General features: G+C 43.7%; 1 protein-coding gene across 10 annotated transcripts in view; it reads right to left on the minus strand.

The window, feature by feature from the left end:
- Positions 1-18,199, minus strand: part of NRAP (nebulin related anchoring protein) — a 69,818-nt gene that overhangs the window by 45,285 nt on the left and 6,334 nt on the right. For 3 of the 10 annotated variants that reach the window (XM_027063119.2, XM_027063122.2, XM_027063115.2), the window contains exons 5-14: positions 16,123-16,227; positions 14,895-15,002; positions 14,071-14,175; positions 13,203-13,310; positions 12,796-12,900; positions 9,797-9,904; positions 8,729-8,845; positions 6,161-6,265; positions 4,129-4,236; positions 3,057-3,161 (exon numbers count right to left, since the gene is read on the minus strand). In XM_027063119.2, coding sequence (XP_026918920.2) covers positions 3,057-3,161; positions 4,129-4,236; positions 6,161-6,265; positions 8,729-8,845; positions 9,797-9,904; positions 12,796-12,900; positions 13,203-13,310; positions 14,071-14,175; positions 14,895-15,002; positions 16,123-16,227 — 1,074 coding nt within the window. The remainder of the gene's footprint in view (positions 1-3,056; positions 3,162-4,128; positions 4,237-6,160; positions 6,266-8,728; positions 8,846-9,796; positions 9,905-12,795; positions 12,901-13,202; positions 13,311-14,070; positions 14,176-14,894; positions 15,003-16,122; positions 16,228-18,199) is intronic. The other 7 variants (XM_027063124.2, XM_027063120.2, XM_053207597.1 and 4 more) reach the window with 5 other exon arrangements.

An 18,199-nucleotide genomic window follows, 5' to 3' on the forward strand; every position in this document is an offset into this window, starting at 1 on the left:
ATTGTTGGGGAAGCATTCAGGAGTGGGGGGGACTGTGGCAAAGGCCCGCAGCTGCTGCTCAGCTCTGGGAACCAGTTACGGTGCAACAGTGCGGGGCCCAGAATGATCAGATCTTCCAGTTACTCCAAAGAAACTCGAAATCTATTTTATTGTGTCAAGTCTTGCCATTTTTAAATGCTGACGAATAGTTCGACGTTTTTAAAGCCCAGTGACTCAAGTGAAATAGAGGGCCATTGTCTCCCGTGTCTCCTCCTTGTACTCACTCCATTCTTGCCTGTCCCACTGTGGGCTAACGACAATCGTGGCTTAAGAATCGTACTTCCTGTGCCTAGCACCACATCCGGTGCTTCACACACAAGAATGCATTTAATTCAACCACCCTGCGGGCAGACGCTCTTATTATCCCCACCTTGCAAGGCAAAAACGGAGTCCCAGAGAACTAATTTGCCCAAGGTCACCCAGCTAATGTCAGCCAAAGTGGCTCCCACTGTAAACCTGGCTTGCCAAAGCGAGGGTGCTTGGAGCGATTACTTTTTTTTTTTTCTTTACAGATGAATCAGGGATCCCCCATAGCCAGAGCTACCATTGTTTAGACAGGCAAATATGTTCTGGGTATGAACAAATGACTTACAAATTAACTCCTAGAACAGGATCTAGGAAAAATTGAGCTTTCCCGACACTGAGCCACGGGGTATTTTGTTGGATTTGGAGATAAAGCACGGCATCGCTTTGTGCTTTTTGGTTAGTGGTCCAGGGAGAGAAGTTTTTGCCCACTGTGAGTTGCGGATATGGGGTATATAGGAAAAGTAGGAAATATAAAGTCATTTCAATGTCAACCATTAATGAGATTAGAGTGCAGTTGCTTCCTGGTGCATTAACTCAGAGGGGAAATTATCCTCTCATAATAAAGAGTCTATTAGAGTTCAGAATTATGCATGATAAAATGTCACGAAAACTGTATTTTTTTTAAAAGGCATATTCCTTCCCAATAATTCTGCATTAGTATGTTGCAGAGCACAATTACTCTCCTCTGCGGGACATAATTAACAGTCTCCAAGATTAATCACATCTCTGCAACATCACAGATGCTTGGCCATTGCTTCAATCTACTTTCTGAAGGAGCTCTTTGCTGAGGATGGAATCTCATTTTAATGCTATTAGTGTTGATAAAATCCATCTGAAGGGAATGCTCTCTAATTAAAGACGCACACTTGTTTATTTCATTTCATAGCTATTTGACCACCTTTAGAGCCACCAGACAGAGGGACCATAAATGCTCTTGTAATGGATTCCCCCCCAACTTCCTTCCCCAAACTTCCTTCTCCCAATACTTCCTGTATGTAAATCTCTACGTTCTGGGATGGTAAATTCAAATTCACATGGGAGCCAGGAAGGGAAGGTAAAGGAGAATAAGATAACCCAGAGCAGCTGCCCCTCAGTCCCAGCCAGTTGCTATCATGCAGGAGCTAGGGTGGCCATTCCCAGCATTTTTAGATTTTTCCAGAAGAGATGAAAATATGAATTTTTACATGAACTCCCCAAATCTCTATATGTTGGTCCAATTACTTTTTCAACTCTGTGTGGTCAAACTAAACGTCTCTGTAACCTGGATCTGGCTCTTGGGCTTCTAGTTCAGAATCTCCCTCTGCTTCTAAATAGTATTTTGAATCCAGTCTGGTTTGATTCACCTATCAGACTCGTGCAGCTGACCAGGCTGTATTTCAGGTGCGTGGTTTGATTCCACAGCCTTCCACAGACAAATGTAATAGCAAGTCCTGTTATAATGGGAGTACAAAGTTGTAGGAATCTCTCTCCACTTGACTGTGCTCTTAGGCATGACTGATGGAGTTCTACGGGCTGAGCAGACACTCGCATTTTAATGAGGTGCTCTTGGTCCTCAAGTTTCCCAGGTAATGCATGCAGCCAAAATAGAAAGGAAGTAGCTTAGGTAGTCAAGTGTAACCTTGGGTTTCATGAAGGTGATGTGAGAAAGTCAACCCAACCAAACTTCCTGGGAAAAGAAGAAGCAAAACTCAGGCCCTTTATATTCCTTGACTTCCCATTCTTTGCTTTACTACACATTTAAAAAGCTTATTTCATTCACCAAACTATCCTTTGCCGGTGATTGTCCTTTGCTGTCCCGTAAGCCGTGCGTTAAACACTGGAGATGCCCAGCTGAACCCAACAAGGCTCCCACTCCAAGCAAAAGGGAGAGCGACCTGAAGACCTATTTACCGAGAGCAACACCCAAGTCAACTACTGAGGTCATGCTGATCCCAAGGGAATGTAAAGGAAAGTAGCACTGGGCATTGAGTAAATATATGTTGAATTATTTATTAAATTATTGACTGGTTGGAGATAACCATCACTGGCCAATAACTAGGATATGAACTCAGTTCTAAACCACCTTAACTACTTTTTAAGATAGCAGATGACTTTAATCTTTTTCTTTGTACTTTTCTGTATTTCCTAAATTGCCTGTAATAAGCATATACAGTAAAATTCTTACACTTAGAAAACAATAAATTTAATTAATTATACTTATTTCATTGGGACAAGTCAAACTGTACCTAAATAAAATCACCACTATAGTAATTAAGAAATATATATACTTTCCCAAGTGTTCCTGAGAGAAAATTGAGTCAACATTACCACTTCCTCTCAACTTTTAGCTAGTTTATTTTACTTCCTGCAGTCCTTCAACGTACCATACTCCAAAACTTTAAATTAAGAGAAAAAGAAGCTCCTCACTGCTAAAGAATGATTACTTTCAATGTGCCCAACAGCAGACATATTTCACCAAATTCTGTAAGGAGATACTGAAGAGCAGGTTATTTTCAAGATGGAACCAGAGTTGTCCCCACCTTACATGGAAAATCTAAGAGTTTCCAAACATGCATACGTGGGCTTCCTAGTGGGAAAGTTCCCCTTCTTAATCCCTTCAATCTGTTACGAACTATTGTATCTTATCTCTTTCCATCTCGCTACTTAAGAATCACTCCACAGGAGGAAGGGACAAGCAATAAAGCAGAAGGTGCTACCGGAAGAGAACTTACATCTTTCAAGGGAACCAGTCTCACTGTGGTTTGATAGGAAGGAGTAAGAGTGGCTGGGTAGTTGTAGTCCACAACATCGTGCTTATAATCAGCCTTGTAGGCAACCTGAAACACAAAGAAAAAGAAAGAAAGAAAGAAATTAGTCCCCACTTTCTTTTGACCTTGTTTGAATGACATAGGAAACTTCTAAAAAGTAACAAGAAATAAAATTAATTCAGTTTCACCACCTCCAAGGAAACTTAAATTATGTTCGCACTTTGCCTTTAATTCATTTGAATTCTTAATTAATCCAAAATTAGTGAACTTCCATCTGTAGCACATTTTTATTTTATCTTTCTTATTAATTATGGAACCCCTTACAAAGGGAAGCAGTGGCACATGGGTATATGATGAAAGAGCTTCTTGGCTAAACCCCCAGAAAATAAACGAAAAGTCAAGATTAAAAATTTTTTTTTTCTATAGGTCAAATTTGACATTCTCAAGCAGAGGAAATTTGACCTTTGTATGTTTTAATAATGAAATCAGTTTCTTTTAAGTGCCCTGTACCTCCAAGATTTACAACCTGACATTTGCAACCCTGTCAACCCAACTGACAAAGCCAAGGAGAGATTAACAGATTACACGCAATGGGATCCGATCTATTTCATTATCCCACCACGTTGACCGGCATTTGCCCACAGGAGGACTTCAGTGAACACTGAATAAATGAATGAACCAACCAACCCACTAACCAACTCCAAACAAGCCACAAACACTATGGAAATTTGAGGGGTTTCAAATAAGAATTATGCTCAGCCATTTTTCTCTCTCTCTCAAAAACGGAATGTTTTTCTCACACTAGATCCATGATAACACATTTAAGAACTCTTTAAGCCAGAGAAAGCTGAGACCAATAAATTGAAGCTTTTGCAAATTGTCAAGCTAGCTTTGGTGGTATCGGTTAGTGTTTACACAATAGAACACTGACTTTTACAAAGGGAAGTCGAAAAAGAATCGGCTGAAATCTTCACGTTTCACCTCCGTCCGCCCCAACAGGTCCCCAGACCTACAGGCCCTTCAAACTAGGACTCACATTGCTTGCCAGGCTTCCAACCTTCATAGCATGGAGGGTCCGTCTGTCCATACCAACTCCTTCATAGTGGCCCCTCATGTGGTTCTGGTAGTTTTCTTTATATTTATTCTACATGGAAACACAAAACTTTCAAGAAAAGCATTCTCCTCCCAATCTGTTGAAGATAAACTACTACTCATCTTAATGCACTAAATTGTTAATGTAAATGATTACATAGAACCTACCGAGGTAGTCAGTGCCTTGCTGAGTAAAAAAGACAAACCTTTTTTTAACAAAACAACTTACACTTCAAGCAAGCACAAGAGGCTGGAGTGAGGCCAGAACACGGGCACACAACCAAACATAGGATCTGGGTGAGCACAGGCAGTACACAACAGACCCAGTTTTCTTCGAACGTTTCTAATTGTAAATATACCAGCTTTTTCCCCGTGAAAACCTACCCTGAGCGTGTGGCGCTCCCCAACGGACAGGCGCTGATTATGCAGGCGCTCGGGGCTCATGTAAATCACTGCAGGCTATATAGCCTCCGTTTCTAATTATATGAAGAATATAACCTGAGCTTTGCCAAATTCTGTGATTTTTACACCATAAGTGGGTTACGACTAAAACCATGGGAAGTAATGACGTCATGTCCCAAATGCAGCTTACCAAATGAAGAGAAAACCAAAACGGGATACCAAGAAGTCATAAACAGGACCACTTTGGGTGGCTTCTAACGAAGCTACGTTAAAATAATCTACCCTCGGGGCGCCTGGGTGGCGCAGTCGGTTAAGCGTCCAACTTCAGCCAGGTCACAATCTCGCGGTCTGTGAGTTCAAGCCCCGCATCGGGCTCTGGGCTGATGGCTCAGAGCCTGGAGCCTGTTTCCGATTCTGTGTCTCCCTCTCTCTCTGCCCCTCCCCCGTTCATGCTCTGTCTCTCTCTGTCCCAAAAATAAAATAAACGTTGAAAAAAAAAAATAATCTACCCTGGGAGGCCATAGAGTTTCTAGGCAGCGATCCTTTTTTTTTTTTTTTTTTAATGTTTACTTATTTTTGAGAGACAGAGAGAGGTAGAACGTGAGTGGGGGAGGAGCGGAGAGAGAGGGAGACACAGAATCCGAAGCAGGCTCCGGGCTCTGAGCTGTCAGCACACAGCCCGACGCGGGGCTCGAACCCACAAACTGTGAGATCATGACCTGATCCAAAGTTGGACTCTTAACTGACTGAGCCACCCAGGCGCCCTATAGGCAGTGAAATTCTTTAGACAAATCTATTACTATGTCCGAGACACGATCCTACTCGGCTCATCTTCACAAACACTCCATGACGAGGAGGGACTTAGTATCATCCCCATTTTATAGGTGGACAAAGTGGCTCAGAGAGCTTAAACAAGTTGCCCAAAGTCGAACACTTGGCTAATCATGGAGCCAGGACTGTCAGCTCCGAAGCTGGTGCTCTTAACCCCTACATTTAGGCAATAAATTCCTCCCTGAACCTTACAAATTCCCTCAGGATTTTAAATTCTACTATTATGTGCAGCTAAGCAGAAATAAAATCACATCTAGCATGGGTCCTTGATGTGCTCAACGAAACGTCCCCAGAACTTTGGGAATTTCCAGATTTGCGAATGCCACTCTAGCATGTCTCTGCTCATCTGTAAAATGAGGAAAAAACATCTGGGTCCCCAGGTTAAAGGAGATCGGGTACTAAGAAGCACGAGGTCACATTGAGAGGCGATGTTACATGCTCAGCCAGCCTCCCTCCCCAGCATTCACCACCAGGAGCCAGCTACTGCTACACAGGAAGAACACAAGAGGATGGGTGCTACCATGAGGACTCAAGGTCATGTGTGCGGCGGGGGGCGTGGCAGAATTTAACACTACATGGACTACTGCCTGCAGGCAACCTTAATCAAAACTCTTAGGTATTCGTGCCTAAGAGGCCATGCTTCCGGGACAAACAGATATGTTCACACAGACTGTCTCTTAAGAGACCTAGAAACTAGCTCATCAACAAAGCCCCCAACCAACACTGAGGTGTTAAAAACTCACATCACTGGTGAATTTTGAAATCTTGCTCACGTTCCTGAATTGAGGCGTCTCACAGTAGTTGATACTGTGACCTTTACTACTTTCCAGGTCCTTCTTATATTCCACCTTGGAAACCAAAACACCAGATGCAGAGTAAAACCAAGCCCGAAGCCACTCTTGAAAAATGTCACCAGGGCTTTACTAGGATATTTTTAGAAAACTTTCAACCCAGCATTTAAAAAGACCAGGCATAGGATACAGTAAGTTAGCAGTACATGTTTTCCTTTCAAATAATAAATAAATAAATCAACAATTTGGTTCTGAAAATTAAAGATATATATATATATATATATATATATATATATATATATATAGTCCCTTTCAAGAGAAATGACAGTAAGATTTCATAGAGCCCAAGAAGGGGCGAAACAGGTTTGAGAAATCAGGACAGTGGTCACTCTCAGGGGAAAGTGTCTGTGGGATTGGGAGGGATATGTCTGAGTCATGTCCTGCTTCTTGATCTGGATGCTAGGCGCACAGATGTGTCCACTTGTGGAAATCCTTTCCCTTATGTGCAGATGACCTATACACTTCTCCGTATGTACACTTCAATAAAACGTAGGCCCAAAAGTTGCTTTACAAAGCAGTATAATAACTGAGACCACTAACAGATGCATCGAGTGCCTTCTAATTTTAAGTGGGTTGGCTAGTTGAGCTCCCCTGGGTAGCTAGATGCAAGATGTGAGGCTACAGTCATGAAATAGACTCCAAGTCATCCTAGGTAATTGGAGGAGGCAGCTGCAGACTGATTACCACGAATAGAGCACGACTGGTTTGTCTTACGGGATAAACATAACAGCGAAAAGAAACCGAAGGTTCTCTTGTGACACCTCACCAAGAAAATATATATAACTTGTTATCCTATCTTATAAAACATATGGTGGAAACATGCTTGTTAAAGTATGCAAGATGCGGGGCGCCTGGGTGGCTCAGTCGTTTAAGCGTCCGACTTCAGCTCAGGTCATGATCTCGCGGTCCGTGAGTTCGAGCCCCGCGTCGGGCTCTGTGCTGACCGCTCAGAGCCTGGAGCTGGATTCTGTGTCTCCCTCTCTCTCTGACCCTCCTCCATTCATGCTCTGTCTCTCTCTGTCTCTCTCAGTCTCAAAAATAAATAAACGTTAAAAAAAATTTTTAAAAATTTTTTAATAAAGTATGCAAGATGCATTATAATGCTCACAATCTGATATAAAGTGAAAAAAGTACACCAGACCGTAAATATAGTTGAATTCTAATCTATAAATGTCTTCATATTCATAAACTAGGTTATAGTATCTTCACCCAGACAAAGGCCAAAATGTTAACAGTGTTTTTCCTGGGTGGTAAAATGGTACTTTCAGAGATCTGGTTGCAATTCTGTTCCTGAAAGTCTCTCTAAACCAGAGTAAGACACTCTACTTTTCCAGACCTACGACAAAGTGAGGACCTAACAATTCCAAAGGTTCCATCTAGATCCACTGTTCCATGAATTGAGAGCAAGTTCCGGCAACTACTGGATTCTGTTCTTGTGGTGTGAAAGCAGTCATCGACAACGTGTAACCAAACATGAGGTGGTGGTGTTCCAATAAAACTTTATCTACAAAACCGGGCTATGGGTCAGATTTGGCACTCGGGTTGTAGTTCGCTGACCTCTGGCCTGGAGCATCAAAACCATCGCGAACATTTGTTTAAAGAGCAGATTCCAAGACCCATCTATGACTCCAAAATATGTGAGTGTCCTGCTAAGATGAGGAAAATGTCACTCTCGGGGATTCTGAGCAGCCCAAGGTTAGAGGACCGCAGAGTAAGTAACAGTTCGGGGTTAAGGACGGACCTTTTGAGGTTAGAGAAGAAAAATATTTTAGGATATTTGAGTATCTATTTCTCAGCTGTGGATAACTGATTAAGGGATTACTTTTAACAGCTCTCATTCTTCCCTGTCGCAAGAGATTGCTAACTCAAATGCCTTTAGGATCCAGAGAGGAAATGCCAGTGAGAGGCTGCTGTGAAAGAAAGGACTGGAGGGCGTGATGAGGATTTGGGAGCTCCAGGGGTTATTTCCTTGCCAGAGTCCCAGCAATTCAAAAACTCCGAAATACCAGGCACCCCAAACAACACACAGCGCCTGGCAGCCAGTCCAGCCTCCAAGGTAATGGGAATTCATACGACACACACAGCTTCTGGGAAAGCTGGCTAGAATTATAAGAGGATAAGAGACGTGCAATGCTGCAAACACTTTCTCATGTTCGATGTCCACTCTTTGACAATGACATATCGTGATAAAGGTTGGCTAGGGCAGTATCCTGCACCTAAAAATCTACTGCCTGAAATATCTGACAGTCTACAGCCCTATGGGAATTCGAGAAGAAACTTTGAACCCTTGGAGACACTTAATTTTAAGTTCAGGTTGTTTGATTCTGGGCTCTCTTGTGAGTTGCTTTTTACGGCGCATTCGTTCCATGGGAACTGGTAACGACGTATAGCGCATAAGCCACAGTCCGTGGCATTTTTCACTCTGGGGTCGCCCCAGTGTCCACTGTCCCCCACACGCACCTCGCTCACAAGCTTGTTCACGCTCTGTGCCCGCTTGAGAACCAAGTTGTCTTGAGCTGGGAGGGAGTGATAATGTGCAGGCCCTTTCATCTTGTTGAAGTCCTGCCTGTATTTTATCTGAAAGAAACACGCAAGGAGGGAATTGTTGTTTTCATACTTCAGGAGAGAAGTGACTCCAAAATGACCTCACATTTAACGTCAACATTTACTTAATAGAACTTTCTGAAGGGAAAATTAAAAAATCACAGGGACTTTTTTCTCCATGAAATCCATAAACTACTTGGTTCCTTTTGTATTAAAATTTTTACTGGCCCCTTTCACACTTGGTGCCCTTTATGCTTAATTCTGCATCAAGAGACATCTTGAAACAATTGTACCAAAAGGTATCATTCCAAACCCAGCCTGCCCATGGTTTCAACATATTTTCTCACTTAACCTGCTAATGGGGGCAAAATGAGTAATGTGTTTTACTTATCCTCTTGAGGCAAGAGTGCACCTTCCTTGGCAAATGGGTATTTATCCTCTTGAGGCAAGAGTGCACCTTCCTTGGCAAATGGGTATAATAACGGAATAGGACAGAGTAAAGGAGTAGGGCAAGCGGGGTGTGAAAATCATGGCTGGCTTCTAACTATATATAGACCAAGCTCAAGTTGTTGTGTTAGATCTATGTGTGCACGTCCCTCTACCGAGTTTAATTATAGCCTATCTTTCAAGGACCGCCAGCTGGCCAACGTTCTGCAAATAAAAATCATTTTATACCCAGTTTGATAATCGTATGGCTTATTTTAATCAGCTCTTCCCCTAACGTGCTAGGTTTCTAGATGGGCCGTTCAGCGAAGACTCTTCTAGCCCCGCTCATCTGGCTAGCCCAGCATCTGCACTTGCTTCGGCTGACCTAAAGGGAGTTCCACTGTTTGTGTCAGTCTCCTTTGAAGCAGATAACTGTGACCGAAGAGTCTGAACAAAAGAAGCAGATGTCAGAAATTTGGAGAGAAACTGAGGGCTAACATTTTACTCTGGCTCAGCGCTAAGAAATTGACCTGTGGGTCTTCCCGATGAGGTACTTACATCACTGGCGAGTTCGTTGGCTTTCTTGGCGTTCTGATAAGCTGGGGTGATCATGGCGGGGAAGCTGCCTTTTCCTCTGTGCTCCTCATATTCCTCCAAATAACCCTGCTGGGACAATCGAAAACTTCCATCAGTGATGCTCCCCTCCCTGGATGGCGGTGGGGGGACTAGCAGTGATACCTCCTAGAGCCTGTTGCCATAGAGGTCCACCCGCACTGGTCCCTCCAGGGCCCAGCAATACCATGTGGTGGCTAAGATGGTGGACTCGGTGGTCAGGTCTACTTACTGGTCCCTGGCACACAGCACGAAATAAACGGTAACTATTATCATTATCACCTTCATCATTTCCACCAGATAAATGCGGACATTCTACAAATCTCCATAGTACATGGAGTACTCATGTCATATCTGACACCTGGGAGGTCCCTCTGTCTTCCAGTAATCTCAGATGCTGCCTTTCTTGGGCCCGTTAACAGATCTCTGCAGAGAAACCCATTAACATGCAAGATGCCATTTCCCCAGCAATGTATGTTAATTTGCCAAGAAGAGCATTATATAACTATTTGAATTTTTGTATTTGGGGTGAAAGGCTCTAAATGGGACTAAATGTATATTCCAGACTATTATAATCTGGGCCTGTTTCTTCCTTCCTCTTCCCCACACCATGCGCCGACTCCCACGAAAGCAAACCATCATGGAACCATCATGATGTTCACTGGCATAAACCTTTCCTGGCAGTGGGATATACTTCAAGACCCTGTCAGATGCCACCCTCTCTCTCGGGAGCTCCTCCCTCATTCCCAGTCCTGCCCCAGGCAGAATCAGCTGCCTCTTCATCTGTGTTCCCGCAAATGCGAAACTACCTCATGTGCCCCCTGGGGCTCATGACTCCCTCCACCTCCTGCCTCCTCCAAGACAAAGGCCTGCCCTGCTTCTGTACCAGGGTCAGAGTCTGGCACGCACATTTTCTTAAAATTTTTTAATGTTTATTTTTGAGAGAGAGAGACAGAGACAGAGCACGAGTGGGGGAGGGGCAGAGAGAGAGGGGGACACAGAATCCGAAGCAGGCTCCAGGCTCTGAGCTGTCAGCACAGAGCCCGACGTGGGGCTTGAACCCACGAACTGTGAGATCATGATCTGAGCCCAAGTCGGACGCTCAACCGACGGAACCACCCAGGCGCCCCATGGCACACACATTTTCTTAAATAAAACAGCTGGGTCAAATTAGAAAATCCAGGCTTCCTTTTTATCCAATAATGACAACTGTTCAGTCCGAGTGCTCTTTTATGTTTGGATGCCAGAATGTTTGGGGCCAAATGCAATAAGTAAAAAAAGTTAAGCTTAAAAAAAAAAAGAAGAAAGGCTCTCGAATTCTTTGGTAATCCCCTCTTTCCCATTCTGCTCTACGGTGTAGGTTTGGTTTGTAGCTTTAGTTTAACTTCTCTGCTTATGTGTATCTATGTCGGGTGTGTAAATCTTTTAGTGAGGCACTCAATCCTACTGGGGAATTGACTGGTTACAAACAATACGTTGATGATATGATACAGCCCATTAACCTAAAAAAAACAGTTACTCGTTGAAAAGAAGAATGAATCGTATGGCATTTTAGGCACTACAGATATTTATAGTTTATCTGACTGTCCGCTTCTCTCTCACTCCCTCCTACTCATGCCTGGCGGGTCCCGCTATATCACACAAGGAAATGCCACCCAAGACTGATCCTCTCAACAGTTGCTGGCGGTGCTATTAAATGACACCCACTTTGATTCTTAGATTTGTTATCACCGTGACCAGAAACTTCGGCCAAGAAAATAACTATGACACTATGAGGTTACATCTCATCGATGTGCATAGATATGTCTAGACACGCTCATGTACTGGCAGATAGCTCTGTCCACATTTAGAGCAAAATATTTTTTGCCAAATATAGGAACCAAATATTTCTTGAAAGTGTTTTTTTAAAGTTGTCTTGAGCCTTCTATAAAATATACTTAAAACATGAAACCAAGAAAGACATAATTTCATTGGGTTTAAAGCACGGAGACCATTTAATTAACGTATGGTATTTAATAAAAGGGACTTTTTAACTCAAAACTAAACATTTGCAAAGGGGTCACAATCTATTTTCACACACATCCCAAGTCTTACATGAGTGTCTCCCCAGTATGAAGAGATGTTTTATTTTACTAAAGAGAAATAAGTTGTTTCCTTTCATAAATGATGTATGTCGAGTAAATCATGTATGTTGTAGAGTCTAGCCACTGACCAAAAATTCAAACAACATTCCAATTAATTTTTAAAAAATCAACTAAGCCCACTGAATGGCATCTTCCAGAACACACATGGCCATCCAATACCCTTTACTTACAATGGTGAAAAAATAATGTTCCCTTTCTCTCCTACACCTGTGTAGCACCAGAAAATACAGAGGGACATACAAATAAAAATTAGCTTCTAATTATCATCTCAACCTACCCCTATACCCCATCAATAAGTAGTTCATGTGAGAAGTGAAACTGGGGAAAAGATATACATTCTCTGGCATATTGCTTTATCCAGTAACCTCCATAAGACATGTACTTTCTAAGACATGAGTCCTGCTATTCAGTGAAGTGCCCAATAGTTTTTGAGACATGCATTTGGATCCCTTTCACACTTCTACAGGGATGAGTTAAAATTAGCCAGTCTTAGGCCTTGGGACCATTCTTCAATAAATGGGTGAGAATGCTTTACTCTCGCCAAATCAACCATATTGGTATAGGTTCTTTATTTTAAAAAAGAAAAGGAAAAGCATTGAGAAACTGTTTTTCCTTGGTGGATCAGGTTGAGCCCTATGTCATTATTTGTGGTTGCTGTCTGGCTGGGAAAATCCACCTCTCATAAATAGGGCAACATAAACCACAGCCCAACCCCGGATTAAAGGGTCATCGGTGTGTCACAGGCTAGTGGGCTGCTGACCTGAGAACTGACCGTCAGAAAGCAAGTGATGTATCACATACCTGGCCATACTGGTCCATACATTCCCTTGACGATGCACCTGCAACTCCAGCAGCTGGACTAGCCACCCCCTTCATTTCTCTTTGATATTGTTGATGGTACCTCACCTAAACGAAGGCAAAGGACAAACCTGGTGAATTTAACCTTCTATGCACAGAAGCCAGGGGAGTAAAACCAAGTGTTTTGTGGAATGTTTCTTTTTTTTTTTTTTTCCTGCTTGGGTCTAGGGAGTGTGTCTTAGACGTAAAAGTGCCAGATCATCATCTTGGTAAAACGGCTTCAGAGTTCTGAAGGAGAGCTACTTCCTGGACCACGGTGCATGCAAAAGCAGACAGGAAGTCGTACACGCCAGGTCCAGGTAACTTCCCACCTACTCCCCTAACATGAAAACACTGCCGCGGACACTCACATCACTCGCCAGCTCATTGGCTCTCTTGGCTATCTGATAAGCAGGGGTGATCATAGCAGGAAAACTGCCTTTCCCTCTCTGCTGTTCATAGTCTTCTGTGTATCTCACCTGGAAAATGAAAAAAAAAAGAAAATGAATCTCATGCCACAGTCCCAGTATCTAGCATGCAATCTGATGAGGGGTTGCATAACTCCCTCCATGTCTCCCTATGGCATCATCATTGGCTTACGGCTTGATGGACCACACGCGTCTTATTTACCTTCTTTTTTCCCCAAACCCAGCACAATGCCTGGTGCGCGGAGACATTCAATACAGAATTCAACACCTACTTATGAAGCACCTACTGTGGGCCAGGTGGTGGGGCTGGGCGGAGCAGTAAGGCTTCTGCCCTCAAGGGGCCACCAGTCGAGTTTGGGAGACAAAAGAGGCTTCTCCACCAAAGGCAAGTGGGAGCCACTCATTAAGCCGAACATGGATTTGTGCTTAAACTTCCCACTCAGAAGAAGACTAAGTTCTTGGTCTTGTTATGCTAAGGAGCAACTGGGCTGTGAAAAGGCAAACGGTAGAAATTCTTTAGAAGTTTACGTTCTGTAATTTGCAGGGACAAGGGCAGAATTTTTTCAGATTAATCACATACAGCTGATTTGTTACTGATACTATCTAAGTTTTCTCTCTGAGAAAGAGTTTTCACAAGGTCTGTGCTAGCTGACCTATCTGACTTGACCATCCTTGACCTCAGAAAGTTCTTCCTGGCTCCCACATGGGACTGAGAGGCCTCCTACATACTTCCTCCCTCCACCTCCAAGGAAGGAAGGAATAGAGACTCTTAAAGGAGAATCACAGGGTCTTGGCCTCCATCATTTCTTACATCGCTTTGAAGCTGTCCCCCTGCCTTGGCCCGTAGCAACTCAGGGGTATCCGCCACCGTGGAGAATGTGGAGATACGTTCATCATGCCCTCTCTTGTATTCCACCTGATGAAGAGACAGCAGAGAGTCAAGGTCATACCCACCAGCCTTTGTGAGGACCTTTCCTTGCAGCTGTCCTGAAGCTATTCCATCGGGCTACACTCAACACAAGCCCATGGCAAGTTTTTAGGGCTTGCTTTATAAGCTCCTCTTTAAAAAGCACCAATGTTCATGTGTCAAGCAAGTCCAAGAGAGTGCCAGGAACTAAACATTAACAAACACTAACTCACTTCCTCTCCATAACAATCACATGAGGCAGGACTACTATTTTCCCCATTTTACAAATGAGCAGCTGAGGAACAGAGAGGCTTAGTAATTTTCTCATGGTCACACAGCTAGTAAGTGAGACAGCCAGGATTCAAATCCTAGCATTCTGGCTCCAAAAATCTGACCTCTTAGCCAACAAGCTTTGCTATTCTTCAGGTGGATCTGCCATCCACTTCATAAAAATCAGTATCTGAAACGCTAAAGCGACCTCGAGAAATTGTTCGGTCCAGTCTTTGGGTAGGCAACCTGGTCTATTCTCCATTTGGCCAATGTGGCCCAATCAAGGCACAGAAGACAACGGGCAAGGAAAAGATGAGGACACAGCTGTCTCCATAATACCGCACTAATGACACCTACTGTCCATAAGCACTCTCTTAGTGGTTTTTACCTGAATCCCAGAGGCTCACTGGTGACAAAAATTAGCATAACCTATGGTGAACCAGCACTAGGGCACTCACTTGGCTGGCCAGCTGGTTGGCTTTCTTGGCTCTTTGATAGGCAGGCGTGATCATGGCTGGGAAACTCCCCTTGCCCCTCTGTTGCTCATAGTCTTCTGTATATTCCTGCTGGTCAGAACCAATGTCAGCACAAGACTCAGAATGATATGAGGTGAGAACAAGTAAAACTGCCATTGAAAGCACCATCAGAACCAATGCTGCTGGGTTTATAAGGTAGCTGAAAAACACTTCGATCACCTGCAGTAAACCTGAAGGTGTCATTCCGTTGGCGATTTGAGTAACACTGTCAACACTGAAGAAATCACGTTTCCCAGGTCAAGGGGCTTCCCCCTCAATGCTTACATCGAATTCTATGGAACCTGATACAACCCAAGGGGACCCAAAGAGGACACAACCCCTTTGACCCAATGGCTGGTATGCTAATGCAGCGGTTAGTGTGCGGGAGACTCTTCCGTAACTTGTCTACGAGAATTAGTTCCATGGCATCGAGAACAAAACGTTAGTTTTCCCTTCTAACTGTTTGAGTACTTCCGATGATTAGCCTTCCTAATGACACCGGGCACCGCAGCATTTGTGTTTCTGTTTTCTTTCTATCTGCTGAAGGCTGAGTCACCAAAGACTAACGATAGTTTCCAAAGTGGTTTCTACAAAGGCACTTTCTTCAAAGTGCCCTGGGTGTGTGGAGAGACTAGAAGTGTGCAAATCATTAAGGACTTGCATCATCTGGGCCAGCGTTGCCTTTTCTACACGAAAATCTACTGAAATCTCTCTTACAGTGTTGGGTGGGGGGCAGAAGTCCAAAACGGGTGATCAGGGCTGGTCCGTCCTGAAGGCTTTAGAGGAGACTCCATTTCTTTACCTTTTCCAGCTTCTAGAGGCCACTTGCACCCTTCATGTGTGGCTCCACATGGCTTTGACCTCTGCTTCTGTTATCTGACCCTTCTGTTATCTGACCCCTCTCTGATTCTGACCCTTTCGCTTCCCTCCTTATAGGGACCCTTGTGGTTACACTGGGTCCACCCTAATAATCTAGGGTAATCTTCCTATCTCAAGATCTTTAGCTTAGTCGCATCTGCAAAGTCCCCTTGGCCATATAAGGTAACAGATACACAGTTCCAGGGATTGGCGCATGGTAACCTCTGGGGGAGGGGTCAGTAGTCTGTCTACCACAATCTTAAGATAAAGAAACGATCAAACTAATTGCTAGAGTAATGTCTAGGGCCCTTACCTCACCAAGAGACTTTCGGGCCTCAACCATCCTTACGATTTCAGGATCTGGCAGAGTTCCTGGGCACCAACCACTCCCTTCCCCATATCCGGTCCAGTAGCCTCTCTACAAAGGAAACACACAAACGCATAAGCACACACCCTACACATTGGTTGGTGAGACCTACCCCATCCTCCCAGCATGCTCGCATACACTGTTACCATAAGAGAAATTCTCTAAAGGCTATAAATTCCTATTGGCATATGGTGGGTCTCAGCTAACAAAAGTGTTCACTTTTCTCACCTAGAAAATAACCTAATATCCTAAAAAGTTGAACTTCCTCAGATTCACTTATATCATAGAAGGGTTCTACACATAACTTAACATTTCTTTGCTCATCTTTGTACCCAGATTGAGCAGTGGGGAGTCGCTATGGAGGGGCAATGTGAGATTAGCCAGCATTATTCAGACATGCTGCAAAAACCTAGTACCTGTCATGTGCCCGATCTCGGGATAAGCAATTAACATTGGGAACAGAAAAGCAAAAAAAAAAAAAAAAAAGAAAAAAGAGAAGACGGTTCTTTATGTAAGACATCTGTGGCCTATCTAGGGAGATAAAACCAACATACAAAATAGGTAGCGATTAGAAAATGTTTGTGTGCTTAAATGTACCGTATTGGTGATAAACACAAGGTTTTAAGAAGCGACCTACATGAGATGGGCCCCACTCTTGGCAGGAAGATGGAATCTGAGCTGAACCTTCAAGGCTGAGGCCAGTTAACAGGGGCAAAGAGAGGAAGACGGACAACCATTCTAGAAGGTTGGGATTTTCATCAGTTTTGTTCACTGATGAACAGCCCAGAACTGTTCTAACAGCCTAGAACAGTGCCTGGCACATAATTGACTCAGTAAGTATTTGTTGAATAAATTCCTAGGGTGGAGACTACCAGGAACAAAAGCATGAAGGCAATGACAGGCTTCGTATGAAAGACCATGAGGAGGTGAATCTGATTGGAATTGTGGGGAAGAAATGGGGAACCAAGTGGGCTGGACGTGGGGCAAACCGGAGATCTGGAAAGACAGAAGTTCAACTTATAAAGGAGAAAGCCAAAGAATGGTTAAATAATTCATTAGAGATCCCCCAATAAGTGGCAGTAGTCATATCCAAATGGAAGTACTAAGAAATGAATTACATGTTTGTAAATGAGTAAAGTCTGAAAGAATACCCACAAGACTGTGAACAACAGGTACGTCTACGGAGGGACTGACTGGTGATGGTGAACAAGGCGTTAATTTGTACGTTGGATTTTTTTTTGCAACAAGGAAAATGCAAGTATCACATGTATAATTAAAAGTAAATGGCTGAGGGGCACCTGGGTGGCTAAGTCGTTTAAGCATTCGACTTCAGCTCAGGTCATGATCTTGCAGTTCGTGAGTTCGAGCCCTGAGTCGGGTTCTGCGCTGACAGTTCAGAGCCTGGCGCCTGCTTCGGATTCTGTGTCTCCCTCTCTCTCTCTCTGCCCCTCCCATGCTCATGCTCTGTCTCTGTCTCTGTCTCTCTCTCTCAAAAATAAACATTAAAACTTGTTTTAAAAAGTAAATTGCTGAGGAATTTTGAAAGAAGACTCTCCATAGAGAGTGAGCATAAATTCTCAGGTGGTAGGAAGGGTAAGTTAGGGCTACCCAAAAAGTGATGTGTGACCAATGTCACTCGACAGGAGATGATGTGGATCAGAGCAGGGAGAGTGAAATGCAGGGAAAGGGTGGAGCTGAGTGGCATATCAGAGGGAGAAAGGGCAGCCGTGGTTTCCAGCCTGGGTGGTTGTTCCCAGGGACAGAAACACCGTGGTTGGAAGCAACAAACTGACTAGTGAGTTTGGACTGGGAGCAGATATGGTAGAGATGACCCCATGGCCTGTTGATGGATGTCCTCTGTAGACAGCTGCAATCACAAACTGGGTGAACGAAAGCCTAATCAATTCCTCTAGAAGTAAAAATAAAGGTGCAACTCAGGGCGCCTGGGTATTTCCACTCAGATCATGATCTCCCAGTTCGTGGGATCAGGCCCCACGTTGGGCTCCATGCTGACCGTGCGGAG

This window comes from Acinonyx jubatus, chromosome D2 (genome assembly GCF_027475565.1).
Source record: "Acinonyx jubatus isolate Ajub_Pintada_27869175 chromosome D2, VMU_Ajub_asm_v1.0, whole genome shotgun sequence".
Taxonomy (NCBI): domain Eukaryota; kingdom Metazoa; phylum Chordata; class Mammalia; order Carnivora; family Felidae; genus Acinonyx; species Acinonyx jubatus.